This window comes from Physcomitrium patens, chromosome 19 (assembly GCF_059467195.1).
Source record: "Physcomitrium patens ecotype Gransden chromosome 19, ASM5946719v1, whole genome shotgun sequence".
NCBI classification, from domain to species: domain Eukaryota; kingdom Viridiplantae; phylum Streptophyta; class Bryopsida; order Funariales; family Funariaceae; genus Physcomitrium; species Physcomitrium patens.
In genome coordinates, this window is record NC_143428.1 from 2,712,363 (window position 1) to 2,732,789 (window position 20,427).

Below are 20,427 nucleotides of genomic sequence, written 5' to 3' on the forward strand. Positions count from 1 at the left end.
GAAACAGAAGACCATAGTTGTTCTGGAATGGACAATGGCTGAAGAAGTCCAAAAGGCCAATGACGAGGAGTTTTTGATCTTGAGCAAACATCACATGATTATACAAAATCTTTGACTGCCTTTCACATTTGAGGCCACCAAAAATCCCTAGATATCAGTTCCAAAGTCTTATTATATCCAAAATATCATGCTGCTGAGAAGTCGTGACGAGCTTGAAGAATACGTAAACGTGCTTCTCCTTCTAGAACATATAGGCGTCCTTCAAAATAGAGTAGGTTGTTCTTGAATTCAAATTTAGAGGGATCATGAGATTTAGAAGAATTATTCTTGATATCATGAACAAGAGAGTCTGAAGACATACTTAACTGGACTTTCTTAAAAAAAGTTAAATCAACAATCAATGTTGATTTTATTGCTCGAAGATGAAATTGCTCTGACTTCAAGAGAATCGTTCTTTGTTATTCAAAAGCTGCATCTCTTTCTTTTGGTCTAAGATAAGAACGTCTAGACAAGGCATCGGATAAATCTTGTTGTTTTCTTGGCCGATAAGTGATGATGAACTCGAATCTTGATAAAGACATGCTCCAATAAGCTTGATGATGATTTAATACGCGTGTTGACATAAAATATTCGAGGTTCTTATGATCCGTATACACGATGACTGAATTGGAAGCGCCTTCTAGATAATGACGCCATTCTTGAAAAGAATCCACAATTACAAGAAGTTCTTTGTCATGGATCTCATAATTGATTTTTGCTACTGAGAATTTTCTTGAATGAAAAGCTACTGGATGAAGTTTTTCATCTGTTCTCATTTGTGATAAAATCGCACCCAGAGCAAAGTCTGATGCATTTGTTTCTATAAAGAATGCTTTGGAAAAATCAACACTATATAAGATTGGTACAGAAACAAACACTATCTTCAAAGATTCAAAAGCAACTTTTGCTTCTTGATTCCATTCGAGTTTGTTTTTATTAGTCAAATGTGTAAGTAGAACTGCAACTCGATAGAAGTCTTTCATGAAGATCCGATAGTAGTTGGCAAATCCCAAAAAACATTGAACATCTCTTACCATTTTTTGGATCTTCCAATCTATAATAGTTTGAACTTTCTTAGGATCTATCATAAGTCCATCATTTGAAATGATGTAACCTAAAAAATCGACTTGAGTAGTATAGAATACACACTTTTTCATCTTGGCATAGAGTCTTGCATCTCTTAATTTTTGTAACACACGACAAATATGAAGTTCATATTTTTTTGGATTCTTAGAATAGATCAAGATGTTGTCTAGATAATAGACCACAAAATCGTCCAAAAACTCTCGAAAAACATCATTCATTAGATGTTGAAAAGCTGCTGGTACATTTGTAAGTCCAAAAGGCATGACGTTGTATTCAAAATGTCCATACCTAGTTTGAAACGCAGTCTTCCATTCATCTCCTTCTTTGATGCGTACTAGATTGTATGCTCCCTGAAGATCTATTTTTGTATAGATCTTAGCTTGATTCAGCTGATCAAAAAGTCCAGATATTAAAGGTAGTGCATACATGCTCTTGATGGTAATCTTCTTGAGTCCTCGATAATCAACACACATCTACAATGATCCATCTTTTTTCTTCACAAATAGAATTGGAGCTCTTGTCGGAGATTTAGAATGGTGTATGAAATTCTTGGCTAGATTTTCTTCAATATACTCCTTGAGTTCAGTCAACTCATTTTATGATAAACTGTAGATTATTCCGAATGGCGGTTGTACTCCTTCTTGAAAGTCAATTGAGTAATCATAGGGACGATGTTCCGGGAGTATATCTGCATTCTTTTTTTTGAATACATCTTGAAATTCTTGATATTGGCGTGGAATGCCACTTGAAGTCTTTTCACCAGTAGAAACAGGTGTGGCATAAATAATATATGGTGATTCTTTCATAGCAGCATGCAAGAAAGCTTTTGTACTTATAAATACGGGTTTAATTGAACTGTACTTATGACTCTCTACTTGATAAACAACACTGTTAGTTATAGTTTTAGAGAAAGTAAGACTTTGGGAAATCCAATCTATTTGAAGGTTGTATTTTTCCAACCATGATAAACCTAAAATGACTAGATTAGAGGGAGATCTAATGATATTAAATACTACAAAACTATTATGACTATTGATTATTACTTCTATAGGAAGGGTTTTGTGAGTAATATCTCCAGAAGACAATGGACGACCATCTATGACTTCTACATGAATAGATTTAGTTTTCTTTACTAAAGATATGCTATGTCTTTTAGTAAATTCTTCATCTAAAAAACATGCTGAGGCTCCTGAATCTAACAAAGCAGAGACTTTGTAATGTTTAGGTCCTAAAATAATATTTAATGTAAAACAAGGAGAGGGCTCTGAGGAGAGAATAGGACCTTTATTAGATGTTGTGCAAGGTTCCATCCGCATGGTTCCTATTATAGTTGGACAAACTCGTTTTCCGACATATTGTCTTCTTTCACAGCCATACTCCTTATTTTGTGATTGTGTCATTTTTTTAGACAATGTTGAGCAGTGTGCTTTGGTTCTCCACAATATAAACATAATCCTTCTTGACGACGACGAGTTTTTTCTTGCTCTATAAGAGGTTTGAAACTTACTGCATCAATTTACATATCCTCTACTTCTGAATGTATGTGTTGAAGAGGTGTTGGTGTTGCCATTGAATTATAGTAACATTGAGGTCCACTTGTACGGTTCTCAGATCGGAATTCAAAAAGGTGATTGTCCCACTTCATAGCAAAGTCAATTGTTTGACTCAATGTTTGAGGATCAGGTAAGTTGAGCATTAACTTTTTTACCTCATATTGTAATCCGTAGAAAAATTGGCTAATAAGTGCAGCATCATCCCACTTGATATCAATTACAAGTTGTCAAAATTATAAAGCATACAATATTACTAATCGATTGTCTTGTCATAAAATATGGATCTTATTGGTTGCAACACGAATTGCATCATGTTGTCCATATATGGATCGAAACTCTACCAAAAAAGCCTCTAGATTATCTAATATTGGATCTCGTCGTTCAAGAAAAGATGAAAACCACAATAGTGCTGAACCTGAAAGAAGCGTACCAATGAATCTAACTTGTGATCTTGGAGTTGGATAGCTTTGGGATTGAAGTTCAATCACAAGTTGCACTTGATTGATAAATCCTCGAAACTTGAATCTAGTGCCATCAAACTTCTTGGGTAGGACAATTTTTGGTTCTCTAATATTTGAAGGGCGTTCCACCATAGGAGAAAGGACATGGTTTGGTGCAGATGTTGATGCAGCTCCAACCATTTCTATATCTTCACTTCCTACCAATCTTGTTGCTCCTTGTGGTGGTAAATTGAGTTGATGCATTGCAAGCATTAACTCCTTCAATTGTTCTTATATTTGTGCCATTGCACTCTTCATTTCAACAAGTTTTGCCATAATAACACTTAGAAGAGAGAAGATGTCTAATATTGCTCAAGACAAATAGAAGAGAGGAATTGGGAACAAAGAAAATACTAAGAAAAATATTAGTTTAGAAGAGGGTAATCCACAACTTCTAATATGCTTATATCTTATCAAGAAAAAGAGGTAATCCACTCTGAATCAAAATTAGACAAAGCTCTGATATTGTAGGTGTATTCTTGTCAATTTGTCAAGGACAAGAACTCGATGAAAAAGCAATTCAGACAAGTGAGCCTTCACTCAAAGAAAGGTATTAAAATATAAATAAATAAGTATGTATATTTAAAGAGAAACTAGAATGGCTATTGCCAAAAGTCAAGAAAACTAGAGACCCTTGAAACTAGACTAAAAGCAAGAAAGGAGTTGACGAGAGTGAAGAAGGCTTCTCTCTTGTCTCTATATATATTATCTAACTAGGAGCTACGTGGCGACGTTTTATAAGACCTCCAATTTGTGTTGACTTTGTAGGACACATGCCTTGACTTACAAGACAAGTTTTTCTACGTGTGGGCCACATAGATAGCTTGATCATCAAGCTAACAACATGAGTGGCACATGGCCAACTTGTTGACCACGTTTCTAATCCAAAAAGTCAATTAAAGACACCTATGAAGTCAAAGAAGCATCTATGAAGCTTTTGGGAAGCTTCCATATTAAATACTATAGAATTAACTTACTTTTACCTACTTTTACTTACTTCCACCTATTTGTATATATAAGTACTAGCTTACATGAGTATGTCCGTGACATCTACAGAGTAAAAACAATTTATGTCAAAGCAAAACTATAATATCATTTATCACGATGGATTATACAAGGTTTTGAATAATTGCACATTCATTTCAAACTGGCATTGGTATACATATTTGTTATTTCTACAAAAGTATATTTTATTTCTTTTATATCATTCTAAAATTAAAAAATATTTTTAAAAATATTATTAAATAAGAATTATAAGAATAAATAATAGAGATATTATATTTATAAGAGAATAAATATAAAAAACCATGTATGTATATATATATATATATATAGACACCTAGCTACTCCAAACTCTGAATACTTTGAGTAGTTGGTTCCATTAATTTGCATGAGATGTAGAACCTATGGGCACAATTACCTATGCACACCATTTTTACAGGCCTCCTATGTCGGGATTTTGAAGCATATCTTTTGACAATCCGTTATTGTAACTTCTACATAAACCTTAACAATAAATAGAAAAAAAAATAGAAAAAAAAAAAAAAAAGAAAAAAAAAAAACATGTCACCTATATCTGATGGACCTCATATCAAACGCAATAATTGTAAGCTTTGTATTGGCCAATATTTTTGGTGTACGTCACACCAGAATCTAAAGTCGAGTCCCATAACATGAATTGGTCGAAATGCTCCAACAGGCTCTGCGGATACACCCACGAGATCCTTCGATAAATCCTAAACCCAGTAAGGACAGGGTATATTGATCGGGGTATCTACAGCGCCGCCGTAACTCGTGTCGAGCCATGGTGACCGTGCGAATTGGATCCTCCGGTTGAATGTCTGTGCGCTGTCTTGCTGGTGTGACTTGTAAGATGCTTCAACTGAGAAGGATCGATGTTCTCTCATTGGTTGCGATACCAATCCCCGCGCCGGAATCGGATGTGCGATTCCTAGCTATGCCGGTTTCGTTTTCCAAGTTTTTTTGAGAATTCTTAGATGCGGGCGAAGTGCGGGAGAGGTAGAGATGGCTTGGGAGTCGAGGTTTCTGGACATGGTGCTGGTGCCGCTGGGGATCTTGCTTTTGGCAGTGTACCACGCGTATCTGTGGTATATGGTGAAGTTTAATCCGGAGAAGACCGTCATCGGCGTGAACCACCTCAACAGGCAGTCGTGGGTCCGTAACATCATGAGTGTGCGTCGATTTTTCCTTCGCCTCGGTTTCGCCTTTGCGTTTTGCGCACTTTGCTTGAAGCTTCGAATGTGTGTGTCAGTCCAGGGACCACCACGGGCCAGCTGCTAACCACGTGTAGTCTTGTTTCTCGTGTAATTTTACTCTCTGCAATTTTCGGGAAGCATGTAACGTTAGTTTGTGGATCCTCTGTGCGCTTGGCACATTGCTTTGCATAATCCGCACCCGTTTTCGAGATTTTCTCGGAGCTGTGTGTACATGACTGTGTTTTAGTTCCTGAATATTTGTGGCATCCGATGTTTGTGGAGTCCAACGTGAATGGCGAAGAAATCATGCTCATGAATTGTCCGTAACTGCTCACGATTAGAATTCTTTGTGCAATCGGTCGGGGTGGGAGTATTTGGCGGTTGATGATTACAAAATTTAAATACCATTTGAAACACTGTCGATGATACGTGATGATTTCTAAAGCCAGGAATTAGGGCTTTCTGTCGTCTATGGCTACATATTGGAATGATTTATTCAGCATAGAATTCACATGAAAACACGCCATTTCTGAAGTATTTCGTCTGGCAATTTTCGAGAGTGAAGAATTTCATGACTTTCTGTTAAAGTTTTTTTTGTTTTGGACATAATCTGGAGTGACCGCTGTTTTGGAAGATTCTTGCAATCCTCATGTAACCAGGGTAATATTGCGGTTGCTACTTTGCTCTGAGGTGTATGAAATCGCCAGTTAAATCTTCAATGTTTAAAATTCTATTGTTGAAGAGTTTGTTCCAGAGATGGTAATGCTTTTTGTTGAATCCACAGGATAGCGAGAAGAACGGTGTTTTGGCAGTACAAACTCTCCGCAACAGCATCATGGCTTCGACGTTATTGGCATCCACAGCCATCACTCTAAGCTCTATCATCGGAGCGTTAGTAAGTAGCACATCCGGAGGCACAAGCAGGACACTGACGCATTTTGTATACGGAGAGACCGGAAACATCACTTCGACTCTCAAGTACCTGTGCCTCTTACTCTGCTTCCTTTTCTCCTTTGTCTGTCATGTGCAATCTATCCGGTACGCAAGCCACGCTAGTTTCCTGCTCAGCATTCCTGTTGGCGACAATTCTCCAGGTTTGACACCTGAATACGTAAATGAGTTCATTTTTCGGAGCCAGAACTTCTTTACACTTGGCTTGCGAGGCTACTACTTCTCCTTCCCCTTGTTGCTTTGGATTTTTGGACCGATTCCTATGTTTGTCTGCTCCATCGTTATGATCTTCTTGTTGCAATCGCTGGACATGGCCAAGGAATTCAACGTCACATTCAAGATTGTGCAAAAGAAGGAAGCCAGAAATGAAAATGACACTGAGCTTCATCAAATCCTGACTCCATAAGACAGATGGTAATTGGTATTATGTTTGGTAAATATCCTTAGACATTTGGTAATTGGTATTACGTTTCACAAATCTTCCTTATTCTGAGAAGGTTTATTACTATTGTGTCGCTTTATCAACTTCTCGTTGATTCCAAAGTGTTTATTTTACATGGGTTCTCTTAAGATTAAATTAAGAGTACTTCAGTTGAGTAATATTGATTTCCTCACATTGGGGTAATTGTTTTCAGACACTGTGTTCCACTCGTAGACATGGGATTGGTTCCTGTTCAATTTCTGCTTGTAGTGCAAATTATTCCCAGATTTTGTGGGCGTATCATGTCTCGTCATGATTGGATGTTGCCTTGGCCACCCATCACATACACCTGAAACAGAGTAGGTATACATTCTTTATGTGTTTACACGCATCCCCGCGGAATGTGGCATGTACATTGAATTTCTGTACTGCAATTGCCAGCTGTTTTATTCCCATTTATGCTCTTATAGAATACGTTCATGTTCTTTGAACCATAGATGCGATCAAGTAACTTTAATGCAAGAGAATGCACTACCTTGAGGACACAACCTTTCAGGAAGATTGTTGTCCCATTTAGCTCACAACCTCAAGTGGAGGGAAGCTCCTACAAGCAATGCTCAGAGGATAACATCTCCCTTGCAAACACCTGGTTGTCAATTTAATAGTAAGCTTTTCTTCAATTAAGATCAATTAGAGAATGTTCATCGTAGTTCAACTTTGTGTGAGAAATCCGATGAAAGTGCAGGGGCTGTGATCCAGAGTAAGCTGTGTTAGACACAAAGTCACTTCTCTTATAAATAACCAGAGTTCGAATCGCAAGTTCATGTCTCAATGAGCACCGATCACTACATTAGCCATGCAAGTCACCTTGGCACTTGGTCAAATAATCTGAAACCACATCACTTGAAATTATCCACAATTCACCTCAGTATTGAAAAAAGAAAAAAAAAAAAGAAAAAAAAAAAAAAAAAAACCAATTCAACAGTGCATCCTGAAATACACATGTGGCTTGGCCAGAAACGACAATGCAAAGCTCCACAACCCCATGACAGCTTCCTTACCAGGTTTGCACCGAGGGACGCAAGCCAAGCCGATGGGGAAAAGGTCACCTTAGGGAAGAGGAGAGGCGGAACTTTCAAGTGTCTTACGATGAGTGCGTGACAAGCACCCACGCTCGTGATGACGCAGGTGGAGCCGCGTGGTTTAACAGCCTGTTGGCACAATAGTAACTGTAAGGCAAAGGAAGGTAAGTGAAGCGGAAGATGTGATCCAGGAGCAACCACAAGGCCCCCCCTCCGGAGGTGAAGCTCTCGCTCCCCTGGAGCCTGGCATGACGGCGCTGGCACATGGGTTGAGTCGATCCGGATCCCTCTCTTCCTCGACGCTCCCCTTTGCCTCGTCTGCACGGGATCACCTCCGCTACCGTTACGTCCCTCTTGATCGTTGTCTTTGCTTCCACTGACCTGCTCTATATGGTTAAGTATTCGGGGACTTGTGAAACGGAGAGCTGTTCCCTTTCTGAATGACTGTGCTGGTGGGTTGAAGCGACGCGAGAGGCGAGGGAAGTTGCCTCATAGTGTCAAGGTTTCGGAGGTCGCAATGGGGGTGCATGGCGAGGAGCAGTGTCCGTTTCATGATTTGGGTTGGGCGCAGATTGGCGGATGGGTGGCAGTTCTGGGTGCCGTGCTGGTTGGAGCCTTAATGGCGGGTGTGTTCCTGCGGAAGACAAGGACTAAGCCCGTGGGGAAGAAGAAACAGGGCGGTGGGGTTGTGTCAGTGGGTGATGCTGATGGAGGGGTGCGCAGTGATGGCGATTTGGATGCTATTATCGTTGGGGCTGGTGTTGCAGGGTCGGCGCTTGCGTGTACTCTCGGAAAGGTACACGCCTACTCTTCTCTCGGGAGACTGTCGTCTCGATAGTGGGTATAGCTGGAGGTGGGTTAAGAAACACAGACGATATTATCACGAGTTATTCAATGCTGCATTTGTTACACATTGTGTCTCGCCGGGCCTGTGGGTTACGATCTGCGACCGTTAGCCGCCCAGGCGTGGCTCATAATTCAATGTTAAGGACTCAAGACGCGTATTGGCCTCATTCTGTATCCAACAAGTTTGCATGCATGCATGATACTTATCTCACCCATTTGTGTGTGGAGACTGCACCTATGAATTCGCATCGCCAACCGCATATACAAGGAGTGACGGCAGATATACATTACCCTATTTTCCGCAAGAACCTATTCATCGTTGTTTGTGCTCTTCTTCCATTCTGTACTTGGTCACGTACGGGATACATTGGTATCTACCACTGGAGCTAACCTGGTTTATGAAGCTTATTTGCGAGTATGGTATTTGCTTATTTGACCGAAAGTGGTCTAGTGACGATGCTCGGTGTGCTGGTAGGATGGGCGAAGAGTATTGGTGTTGGAGAGGGACTTGAGCGAGCCAGATCGCATTGTAGGAGAGCTGCTGCAGCCCGGAGGATACCTGAAGCTTCTAGAATTAGGTCTAAAAGGTGCTACTTCAATTCAACTTATGATATCTGCTGTTTCCATCTTTTCTTGTCAGGGCTATGAATTTGCACGTCTATTCTTAACTTTACTGGTTTTGAGGTCTGGTGTAGGAGGACCATTTCCGTGGGTTTCAGAGTAAAAGAGAATATCCATTATCAACCCATCGAGTCTGTTGAGAAGGTCAACAACACTTTTCTGATCAAATTAGGGATAATTCTGTATTTCCCAACTAGAGGTTGGCTTGTAGTTGTTTACACCAACAGATGCTTACCTGGGAAGCGTTGAAACTGGTGCAGATTGTTTAGAAGGTATCGATGCACAGAGAGTGGTGGGATACGCTCTGTTTAAGGAAGGGCGAGATGCTAAAGTGGGATATCCTCTTGAGGGATATGGAGATGATATAGCTGGACGCAGCTTTCACAATGGTCGTTTCATTATGAAAATGCGGGAGAAAGCTGCCTCGATTCCTCAGTAAGCAACTGAACCCCCCCTCAAATACGGAATGACGGCTGTACTCTCGTGATTGCTTTGGAGCTGTGTACAATATTTGTGATTCTACAATTCTTCATTTTCTTTTCATGTATGGCGTGGTAATACTGTTTCTGGGACTACATTGACGTCTGCAGAGTGAAATTGGAGCAAGCTACTGTCCTCGGCTTAATCGAGAACGAAGGTGTTGTCACCGGCGTGAGATACCGAACACCTGATGGTCAAGAGCAGGAGGCCAAGGCTCCACTTACATTCGTCTGCGATGGTTGCTTCTCAAATTTGCGTCGCAAGCTTTGTGAGCCGAAGGTCCCGTCCCTTTTTCATGAATCATTTACTCCATAGATCACTCTGTGTGAGTTTTGACGAATACTATTGGTACAACTTAAGTTGCTCTATGGCGCTACTTCCTTGACCAACAATATGTCAATTTCTCTTGTTTGTGCAGGTTGATGTCCCGTCATGCTTCGTCGGACTTGTGCTGGAGAACTGTGAGTTGCCTTACTCTAGCCATGGGCACGTTGTTTTGGCGGACCCATCCCCCATCCTTCTTTACCCTATTAGCAGCACAGAGGTTCGATGTCTTGTGGATGTTCCTGGCCAGAAAGTGCCCTCCATCGGTAATGGTGATATGGCCAAACATCTTCGCACTGTAGTGGCTCCTCAGGTAATTGCTCTCTCCCCTTCCCTGCGTTTTCTCGATCAGGATCTCTGCAATACTTGCTGTCTCCTTGCCTTTGTTGGTTTCTGCTGAGGCTTTGGAGAAAGTTATACAGTAAAGAGCATGATATGCTATTCTATGTGGTGTTGGTGAAACCTCATGTTACTTGCAATGCTTTTCAGCTACCAGGGCAAATACAGTCTTCGTTCCTTGCTGCTATAGAGAAGGGAAACATTCGATCCATGCCAAACAAGACCATGCCTGCATTGCCAAGGCCTACACCTGGAGCTCTCCTTATGGGGGATGCATTCAACATGAGACATCCTCTGACAGGCGGCGGCATGACCGTGGCTCTTTCCGATATTGTTCTGCTCCGGGACATGCTCAGGCCTTTAAGTAGTTTTCATGATGCTCAATCATTATGCGATTACTTGCAGGCTTTTTACACGCGACGCAAGGTGTGCTTTCTATTCTTATTGTTTATTTATTTTTGTGTATATGTGTCTGCATGACCAGCATTATCTTATACACATAATGTCAGTATTTAATCATTTCGAGCATGTTGGAAGACACTGATTAAACTTGATGCAGTACTCATCTTAACTGCAACATGGCTTTGGAAAACAACGAAGTGTTTTGTTTTCTAAATTTACTGAAAGGGATTAGCGCTGACGTAACTTCTGCAATGCCTTTTCAACTATTATTTTTAACACATGCTAGGTCTTCCCTGGTTTTGGTTGTGCAGCCTGTTGCAGCCACTATCAATACTCTTGCGGGAGCCCTTTACAAAGTGTTTTGTGACTCCCCTGATTTGGCGATGAAAGAAATGAGACAGGCTTGCTTTGACTATTTGAGCATTGGAGGTGTCTTCTCAAGTGGACCAGTTGCCCTTTTGTCTGGACTTAACCCTCGTCCTTTGAGTCTAGTGGTCCACTTCTTTGCGGTTGCTGTATATGGAGTAGGGAGACTCCTTGTTCCTTTTCCTTCACCGTCAAGGGTATGGATTGGCGCACGTCTCCTACGGGTACGTCCCTTCTTCTTTAGCTTCAAACTCGATTCAATTTATCTACGGTTTCTGATCACTCGATATTTGGTTCAAAATCAAATCGCCATCTGTCTACGATTCCATACCTCTTTCCACACTACGATATTACGATTTCTTCATAGCTTCGCAACTGTGGTTGCTTTCCAGGGAGCTGCGAATATTATATTCCCGATCATTAAAGCAGAAGGAGTCAGGCAGATGTTCTTTCCAAATATGGTTCCTGCATATTACAAAGCACCACCGGCAGAGGAGTAAGTGAAATGTGATGGTGCGGTATTGAAATTAACCGGTCTCGTTTACTAATAAACAGAGACTGGTCATTAATTCAACCAGTTCCTCCTGTCTCGATTGCTTAACTTTCAATGTCGGTCATGACTTGCTTCATAACAGTTTTATAATCGACTTCGTGATTTGGATGATGAGCGCTGCGCTTGGTAGACATCCTGAAGAAAGATATTCCAATGGTAGTAAACTTTCCTTCCAGCTACGGTTTAGGCATTGTTGTTTGTGACGTCCAACTTCCTGCTGATTTGGCAAGTTGCTAGAATTTGAGCTTCGATGTTCAGGGATCAGCTCGGTTAATTGGAGCTAAGCATACAGGAAAAAGATTCTGAGAGCATAGGAGCTAACATTTTTGTCACTTGTTCTTCAGTGTTATGTACCATATGATTTAAATAGCAAGCTGATTCATAGATTTTTCTCCCATCATGGTTCTCAATTGTGACAGTAGGCCTTAAATTAGCTGAATGTTCTGCAAAGCTCGCATTAAATCTTGTTTTCAAAGAGTGTTTTCGAAGAGAGACATGGAGATGTTGCTGGGGACGGGAGTACCTGACCAAGAATGCAGTGGACATTCTTGGCAACACAACTTCTGCCTCGTAATTGATATCATAGTTTATACTTGTTGAATACGCATGAACATGAAGTAACAGTAAAAAATGAAATTGTTTCATGAAGTATCATGTTCCTTGATTGCATGCTTTTAGCAGTGAATATTGGTATGAAATTATTTTGTTTTCACCATAACTCAATAAACTAATAAGGTGTAACTTTTATGTGTTTTCTGCACAATTGTGGCCAATTCAAATTATAAGTACTTAAAATATGCGTATTTTCTCTTGTAAACCTAACATATTTTTCTTCAACAAATATTCCTTGTGAATTTAATTTAATGAAAAGTAGCTTACCAAGATTTTAGGATTGTTGAGGTGATTTGATTAGTGAGACTTTATTGTATCTTTGGTAATACTTTTCAAGTAATTACAATAACAGATGCCAAGTTTTCAAAGTATTAAGATTGCTCTTTTTACAAAACTACAAGTTTGATCATGAGTAAGAAGAACAATATATTGGGTATTGTTATTTCGACTAACCACATGCCATAATGTTTTTATTGCCACCACAAGCTGCCACAATATTTGACATAAAAATATAATTTAATTTTTTAAATCATATTTCTTAAAAATTAAAATATATGACACAATAAAATAGTAGATTAGAATGAGAAGAAAATAATCATAAATGTTGTTAAAAATCTATTAAACAAACTTTTAGAACATGTGTATAAATGTAGAGATATATATATGTATATGTATATATATATATATATATATGTATTAGAAAGAGTGGGAAAAAACTATTCCTATTATTAAATAAATGATCTAGAAGAAAAATTGCTCAAATAATAAGATTTTATATCTTACTCAAAATGTATTAAAAAAACATTCTTCACAAGTTTAAAAAGCATTCATACCACAATTCCCATTGCTAACATGGAAATTGACAAAACCATATTTTACATATACTAGTATTCTTATAAACTTGTAGTAATATTATTCAAATTGTATAATGCATTATTTATGTTCATAACTTTGTAATACTATTTAAAAGAAGTGTATAAATAAATAATAAATTTAATCATTCAAGTTGATGTCTTATTAGAGTGGATAAAATCATAGACAGATTGAATAATTTGATATGTTATTTACAACAAAAAAAAATAATGCTATCACTATTATTTATAATAATTATAATAAATTTAAATAATATAAAATATGATTCTTAAAGTATAACATCACAATTATTAAAACATAACCAAATACAAAGGTGTAACAGATGCCTATATTACTTAAATAAATAGAAATAAATTGAGGTTTGAGAAGTGAATAGGAATATGTGAAGTAGATAATATCTTCTTCATGAAACTTTGAGAAAGTTTTGTGGATGTAAATTATAAATTTAGACTCTTAAGCATATGTCATTTGACTATGAAACTTATTCTATTTGTAAACATTTTCTTACTTGTAGAAAGCAACCTACAACCTCACACTTGAGCCAAAGCTTCATGGTTTCTAAGAAGTTTTTGTAAGGTTTTTTTAGTAGCTAATATATATATGGAGGCAAGGTTGTGGCCATCTTTAGTCTTATACATATCTTTCTTGTATTCTAATTTTAATTCAAAATTCTCTTGCTTTTGTATAAATAACAATAATCATTCTAGTTTTTTCTATAATAAATATCTCTTTTATTTGCCTACTTTCTTATTTCAATGATACAAGAGTGTATTATCTTCATTTAGGTCCTTGACTTAAAGTTATTAACAAGAGACCAAGATTGTTAAATGACTCAAAAAAATTACATTAAAATTGTTTTAGAAACATAATAACATAATATTCAATATATAATATTTGATCTATAAGTTGAAGAACTTTATTATAAATACTCAAATGTTTTGCATATATAACATCAATTCAATATATTTTCAAATCTTTTCAAATCTTTTCAAATCTTTATATAAACTTTACATAACTTTTTTTGGTTTTATAAAATTAATTATTACTTAAATTTATTAGATTGTAGAATATTTAAAAACATTTGCTACAACCAAAAATATTTTTAAATTTTACTTTATAGTTTTTTTTTATAAATTCTATAAAACAAAGTAATAGTTCTTGCTTTATTTTTTATTATTTTCTTCAAGGTATGTAGACATTTTAAAATGTATCCATATATTTATTAATTTTTTTTATAAAAAATATTAAAAAAACTCAAACATTCTATTTATTATAATATATATGTAGACTTACACATATAAAGATTTATATTTATACATCTTTATACTTATAAATCTTATACTTGTAAATCTTATAAGATTTATATTTACACATATAAATCTTTATACTTATAATTATAAATTTTTTTATTTACTTGTATAAAGATTTGGACTCAATTTTAAATATCATTTTTAAAATTATTTATGTGTAAATAACTTATCAATTAAACATAATCTCATAAATAATATCCATTTTTTCTCTTTTTCTTTTTCATAATTGTTGTAAGGAGTACTATTCTACATTTAAAATGTAAACGTAATCTAAATACTTCAAGAATGTTTTTAGTATTATTTAGTATTTTTTTTCTGTATTACTTAAACCAAGGGTTTTTATTTATTTAATTCACTCCATTCTAAAGAAAAATATTGTAAGTCTTTATAGAACTCTAAATTAACATTCTTTTATGTTTTAATTCACCACCTTTGATAATAACTTTACTTTAAAACACAATGTAAATAATAATATTTTTCAATTGTCTGTAGTTAAAGATTCACTGTTTTACTTTATTTCAGTGATACAAAATATAGTTTATCCAAAAAAAATATTAATGGAGATGAATTAATAAGAATATATATATATATATATATATATATAAAAATATAAATATGTATCCGAATTGTTTATTGTGTGGTAGATATAAGAGCAATAAGAACCTTCATTAGATCCTAAAATAAGCTACTTATCTAAATTACTAGGCCACATTGAGACATACTTCAATTCTATTTAGCTATCAAATTAAACTTATTCTAATTACATTTTCTTGCCATGCATATTTTTTTCTATTTTCTTTACGAAAATTTCTTGATGTTAGGTACTTTTCCATCTTTTTAATTAAAACTTTCTATACTATTTGATCATATCCAATTAATCTTGACTGAATTATTTTCCTCATATGGAGGTCATTATACATTTTTTTCTCAAACACATATCTACTTTTTGAAATCAAATAGTCCAAATATAGATTTCACATTGGATATCTTTTGAATGAAAGTAATTAAATAAGTGCAACTATATTAAGGAATTATAAAGATTAATTAAAACAAGTTAACAAAAGTATAAATAATTTACTTTCTTTTTATACAATTATCACTCAAATTTTTTTCTTGTACTCTGATATAATCTTAAAAAGTAGATCTACATATTAAATTGTAGTGGCTTTTAAACATGACATATCTCTTAGGACCTTTCACACAACCAAGATTTAGAACAAAAACTTTAGAAGACAAAAATTGTTGGTAAATAAATGGGATACTAAAGCTAAGATATACTCTAAATATTCTATAAGACTATTTAAGAGTTTATTTGCTTTTGTATAATGCTAGTAATATTAAACAAATCCTAATTTACAAATCTCTCTCCAAGATTTGGCAATGTTTGTCTTTTTCTTTTTCTTTTGTATTTTTAATTTCTTTTTGCAGCAATAACTATAATCTAGAATTAAAGTATTTTTTATGTTCAAAAGACCGATTGACCTTTGGAGGCACTCATTCATATTTATGAAGGCATATTTTTTTTGTATAAAAAACTCTATTTAAGGAAAACTTAAATTTTTAAGTTGGTATGAAGTGTATAGAATAAGCATATCTATTACATATATAAGTATATATATATATAAAATATATATATATATATATATATATGTGTAATTTTTTATATTAATTAAATATTAGTTATACCTAAATATATTCATAATATATTTTAGTAATATAAGAAATATTTTGAATACATTTTTCTCATAAATAAATAAACTTAAGTAAGACACTTATATATTTTAATATATATATATATATATATGTGTGTGTATGTGTGTTTGTGTGTATGTGAGTGGGTGTATGTGTGTGTGAGTATAAGTATTTACATAAGTATAAATAGAGATACAAATATTAAGGTATGTGTGCACATACTAATGTATACGTAATTTATTTATTTTTATGTTATTAATTTATGTAAAGTTTATAGAGACATAAATAAAATAATAATATTTTTTAGTGTATTTATATATATATATATATATATATATATATATATATATATATATATATATATATATATATATATCAATAATTTTAAGCGCTTCTAAAATATTTTCTAAATTGAAGTTTGTTTTGAAAATATACAATATAATAATAACTCATATTAGTACATTTATATTCTACAAAAAATAATTCACTTAATACAAATTGTATGATTTTTTTAACAAGCTAAAAATTAATCATTTTTTATATTTAAGTCATAATAAAAAAATTATTATTCATTAAATAATATTTTTCTAACTTTGAATTTTAATATTTGTTCATAGTTAGAATTTTTTTATATTAAAATTATTTAATAATGATGTAAACTACAACATATATTATTGTATTTTTTTCTTACAAAACTACCATGATGATTTAAACTTAAATTTATATTTTTTTATAATTTTGAAATATATTGAAATTATTATTTTTAATTGTTGAAAAAAAATATATTATGCAATAAAAAATATAAATTGAATCTTCATATTAATCTTCTTTTTTAAAATATCTATTTCTTATGCAAAAAAGAAAAATGAATATAATTTATGTGTGTATCTGAATATATATATATATGTATAAGATTTTATCTAATTTTAATATATGCATAATTATTTTTGATGCTTAAAAATAATCATTATATCTTTACTATTACACAATGGATAATATAAAAATAACCTATTGAAATTATAGACTTATTGTTAAATGAAATAACTGTACAGTATGGTTAAACGTTTTTTATAACTTTTATATTATTTTGATCTTATAAACAACATATATTTAACTAGCACAAATCATTATAATTAATAAATATAATGATATGTTGAATCACATGTAGCATGAGATCAAGGTAAAAAATAGTGTACATACAACATATTATTATATTTCTAAAAATTCAACTATGTAATTTTAAAATCTATATAATCTTTTTTTAAAAGGTTTTTATTTACTATAGTGAGAGACTATGATACAGTCATAAGGTGTAGAATTATTTCATAAACTCAATTTATTAATTATGAAAATATTTAAATGCTATTTAAATACTATAATAATAAATAATTGATTTAAAATATTGAATAATCTTTCAAATAAACAATAATTCTTAAACCTCCAAATAAATTTTATAAATAATTTAAAAATAGCTATGTTTAAATTATTTAGACCAAATTTTTTTTTTAATTATAGCTATGTTTTAATTATAAAAGACCACAATTTTTTTTTTTTATTGTATATTACTTTTTTTTTTTTTTTTTTTTTGTACTCCTCTTGACAAATCCAACTAAATACTTCAGAAGATTAAAACATTAGTAAAGACGTTTTTGTAGAGAATTTTCTTATTTATAGCATATTTCGAAGCAACTTTTAAACTTTATTTTAAACTAAAAAAATCTTATTATAAGTGAAGTAAGTGGTTTAGAAATTACAAATTCTAAAAGACATCTTATCTTTGATGTTAATCACGTAGATAATAATGTCTTTTGAATCAAGTAATTTTAATATTCAATTATTTGAATGATTTAGATACAATTGCATAAAACCACATTAAGGGACTTTTGTGGTCTGTTTTTATATCAATAAATGTCATTTTTATAAATAGAGCATAAATCCTAAAAACTCGTCTACAAAGTACAAGGTATTAGGGACATATTCCTTAGAACCTTTTAGAGAGAAGTTTCTAGAAGCTCTAGAAAGGAAGTCTCTGGAACCTTCTAGAAGAGAAGCTTCTAGAAGCTTCTAGAAAGGAATCCCCTGGAACTTTCTAGAAGCTTCCTAGTTAATAGAAGTAGCTCGAGAAGTTTCTAGAACCTTCTAGAAATGAAGCCTTTGGAACCTTCTAGAAGCTTCCTAGTTAATAGAAGTAGCTCGAGAAGCTTCCTAAGTAGGAGTATATATAGGGATCGAGGCTGAAGAGTTCTTCAGTCTCGACAACACATCTCTTGGAGTTCTAGCTCACCTTTCTGGTGTTGTTCTTGTACTCATCTGTTTAATCTAGTTCTGCCACTTCTTCTTGAACTTCTTGTTAGATTTCAAGTCTGTATTTTGTGTCCGTGACAGTTTGTCGAGACTACACTAACTTGAGATATGAGAGCTAGTTCTTTCTTAGTAGAGTGTGGATTACCCCTCTACTTGAAGGTATACTAGCATTTTTTAGAGGTTGCGGATTACCCTCCTCTAAACTGATACTTCTTCTGTTACAATATTGGAGTCTTATTCTTCTTGGAGAGAGTGGATTACCCCTCTTCTTGAAATTCTTAAGGCGTTTTATAGGTTGTGGATTACCCTCCTATAAACCAATATTGCCTCTTATAGGGTCATTTTTGTCCTTCTTTTAGAATGGCCAGAGGTCAAGACATTAGTATGACAAAAAGTTCGGAGTCTAAGTTAGATGCTATTATGAATGCCCTCGCTACGTTATGACAAAGAATTGCAGAGATTGAAGGAGTGGTGGCAAGGCTTCATAATGATGGAGTATCTGGGATAGCACAATCTAAACTACACCAGCCTCAAATTTCGGCACTTGGAGAAACAACTTTACCTCAGGTTCGACAAGAACCACTAGTTCTACAACATAAGGAGCCTCGAGTTAGCCTTCCAGATAAGTTTGATGGAACACGTTCCAAGTTTCGAGGATTCGTCAATCAAATCAGGTTGATAACAGTTTTACAGCCCGAACGATATTCAACGGAGGAGTCACGTGTTGGGCTTGTTAGAACCTTACTTACGGGACAAGCTCTATCATGGTTTGCTCCTTTGTTTGAGAAACGATCATCCATATTAAATAACTTCGAAACCTTTTTGGAAGCATTTGCGGAAGCATTTGGTGAACACGATAAGGTTCGATGAGCTACAACAAAGATTCGGTCGCTACGACAAGGGATGCGTTCTACATCAATCTATGCTTCGGATTTCAGGCAATTAGTATGCGACATCAATTGGGATGAAGAAGCGTTGATGAGTCAATTCTATTGGGGTTTAAGAGATGATGTGAAGGATTTGCTGTTAACTCTTCCTGATCCACGAACGCTCAATGAAGCCATTAGCCAAGCTGTGAAGTGCGATAATCGCCTATTCCAATGTCGCCAAGACCAACGCTCAAGACAACATACAATTCGCCATGCTCCAACTATGTCGGCAAGCGGTGTGAATTCGCATTCAGAGGTGGAAGACATGCAAATTGATGCGGTACGTATCAAATCTCTTACTATAGAAGAAAAAAAGCGACGTATGGAGGAAAATTTATGCTTGTATTGCGGTGGAGAAGGCCACAAAGTCGGAAACTGCCCCAAAAAGCAAAATCGAGGCATAGTCAAGACTAGGGGAGTATTTGTTCAGGAAAACGAGGATGCCCAACCACAGTAGGAACCGTGCGGCTGGACAATGAAATATCCCAACAACAATCAGGTTCCTTTCTTTCTGCCCAACCTGCACTTTGTTTTACAATCCCTCTGTTTATCGGCCCTTAAAAACTGAGAACCTTAGCACTACTAGACTCAGGATCATCTGCTTGTTTTTTAGACAAAGAATTTGCAAAGCGTCATAAGATCCCTTTAGTACAAAAATCAAAACCTGTTCATGTTGAGGTCATAGATGGGCGACCTTTATTGTCTGGTAGCATCACCCATGAATCAAAACCTATAGAAGTAACGTTTAAAGACCATAGTAGTCATATTATTTTTAATATTATTAGAACCCCATCAAATCCTATTATTCTTGGTCTTTCTTGGTTGGAAAAACATAATCCATTGATAGATTCGAGGTTGCGGAAGATGACTTTTCTCACAAAACCACCCAAGAAAAAACCTAGTAAAAAACCTCGAAAAAAGAAATCCT

The 20,427-nt window shown here is 34.7% G+C and overlaps 2 protein-coding genes and 1 long non-coding RNA gene across 3 annotated transcripts; 2 read left to right on the forward strand and 1 right to left on the reverse strand.

Annotated features, from left to right (window-relative positions):
• Positions 1 to 4,982: 4,982 nt before the first annotated feature.
• LOC112296107 (uncharacterized) lies at positions 4,983 to 6,979 on the forward strand. The gene is made up of 2 exons (XM_024548279.3): positions 4,983 to 5,371; positions 6,179 to 6,979. The coding sequence occupies exons 1-2, from the start codon at positions 5,204 to 5,206 to the stop codon at positions 6,749 to 6,751; spliced, it is 741 nt and encodes a 246-aa protein (XP_024404047.1). The 5' UTR covers positions 4,983 to 5,203; the 3' UTR covers positions 6,752 to 6,979.
• On the reverse strand, positions 6,715 to 7,961 carry LOC141044501 (uncharacterized). The gene is made up of 3 exons (XR_012216067.2): positions 7,828 to 7,961; positions 7,302 to 7,654; positions 6,715 to 7,115 (listed from the first exon to the last, which is right to left on the reverse strand). It is a non-coding gene; the product is annotated as an uncharacterized LOC141044501 (long non-coding RNA).
• Positions 7,910 to 12,176, forward strand: LOC112296106 (squalene epoxidase 3). The gene is made up of 8 exons (XM_024548278.3): positions 7,910 to 8,644; positions 9,170 to 9,281; positions 9,576 to 9,750; positions 9,906 to 10,074; positions 10,214 to 10,432; positions 10,609 to 10,884; positions 11,172 to 11,450; positions 11,619 to 12,176. Exons 1-8 carry the CDS (start codon positions 8,366 to 8,368, stop codon positions 11,724 to 11,726), a joined length of 1,617 nt encoding a protein of 538 aa, XP_024404046.1. The 5' UTR covers positions 7,910 to 8,365; the 3' UTR covers positions 11,727 to 12,176.
• Positions 12,177 to 20,427: the final 8,251 nt, after the last annotated feature.

Excerpts from the sequence above, each read along its gene's own strand:
- LOC112296107 (XM_024548279.3), top strand. The coding sequence starts at position 5,204 with ATGGCTTGGGAGTCGAGGTTTCTGGACATGGTGCTGGTGCCGCTGGGG. Across the intron at positions 5,372-6,178 it reads GGGTCCGTAACATCATGAGT|GATAGCGAGAAGAACGGTGT; the intron begins GTGCGTCGATTT and ends TTGAATCCACAG.
- LOC112296106 (XM_024548278.3), top strand. The coding sequence starts at position 8,366 with ATGGGGGTGCATGGCGAGGAGCAGTGTCCGTTTCATGATTTGGGTTGG. Across the intron at positions 8,645-9,169 it reads TTGCGTGTACTCTCGGAAAG|GATGGGCGAAGAGTATTGGT; the intron begins GTACACGCCTAC and ends GTGTGCTGGTAG. Across the intron at positions 11,451-11,618 it reads TTGGCGCACGTCTCCTACGG|GGAGCTGCGAATATTATATT; the intron begins GTACGTCCCTTC and ends GTTGCTTTCCAG.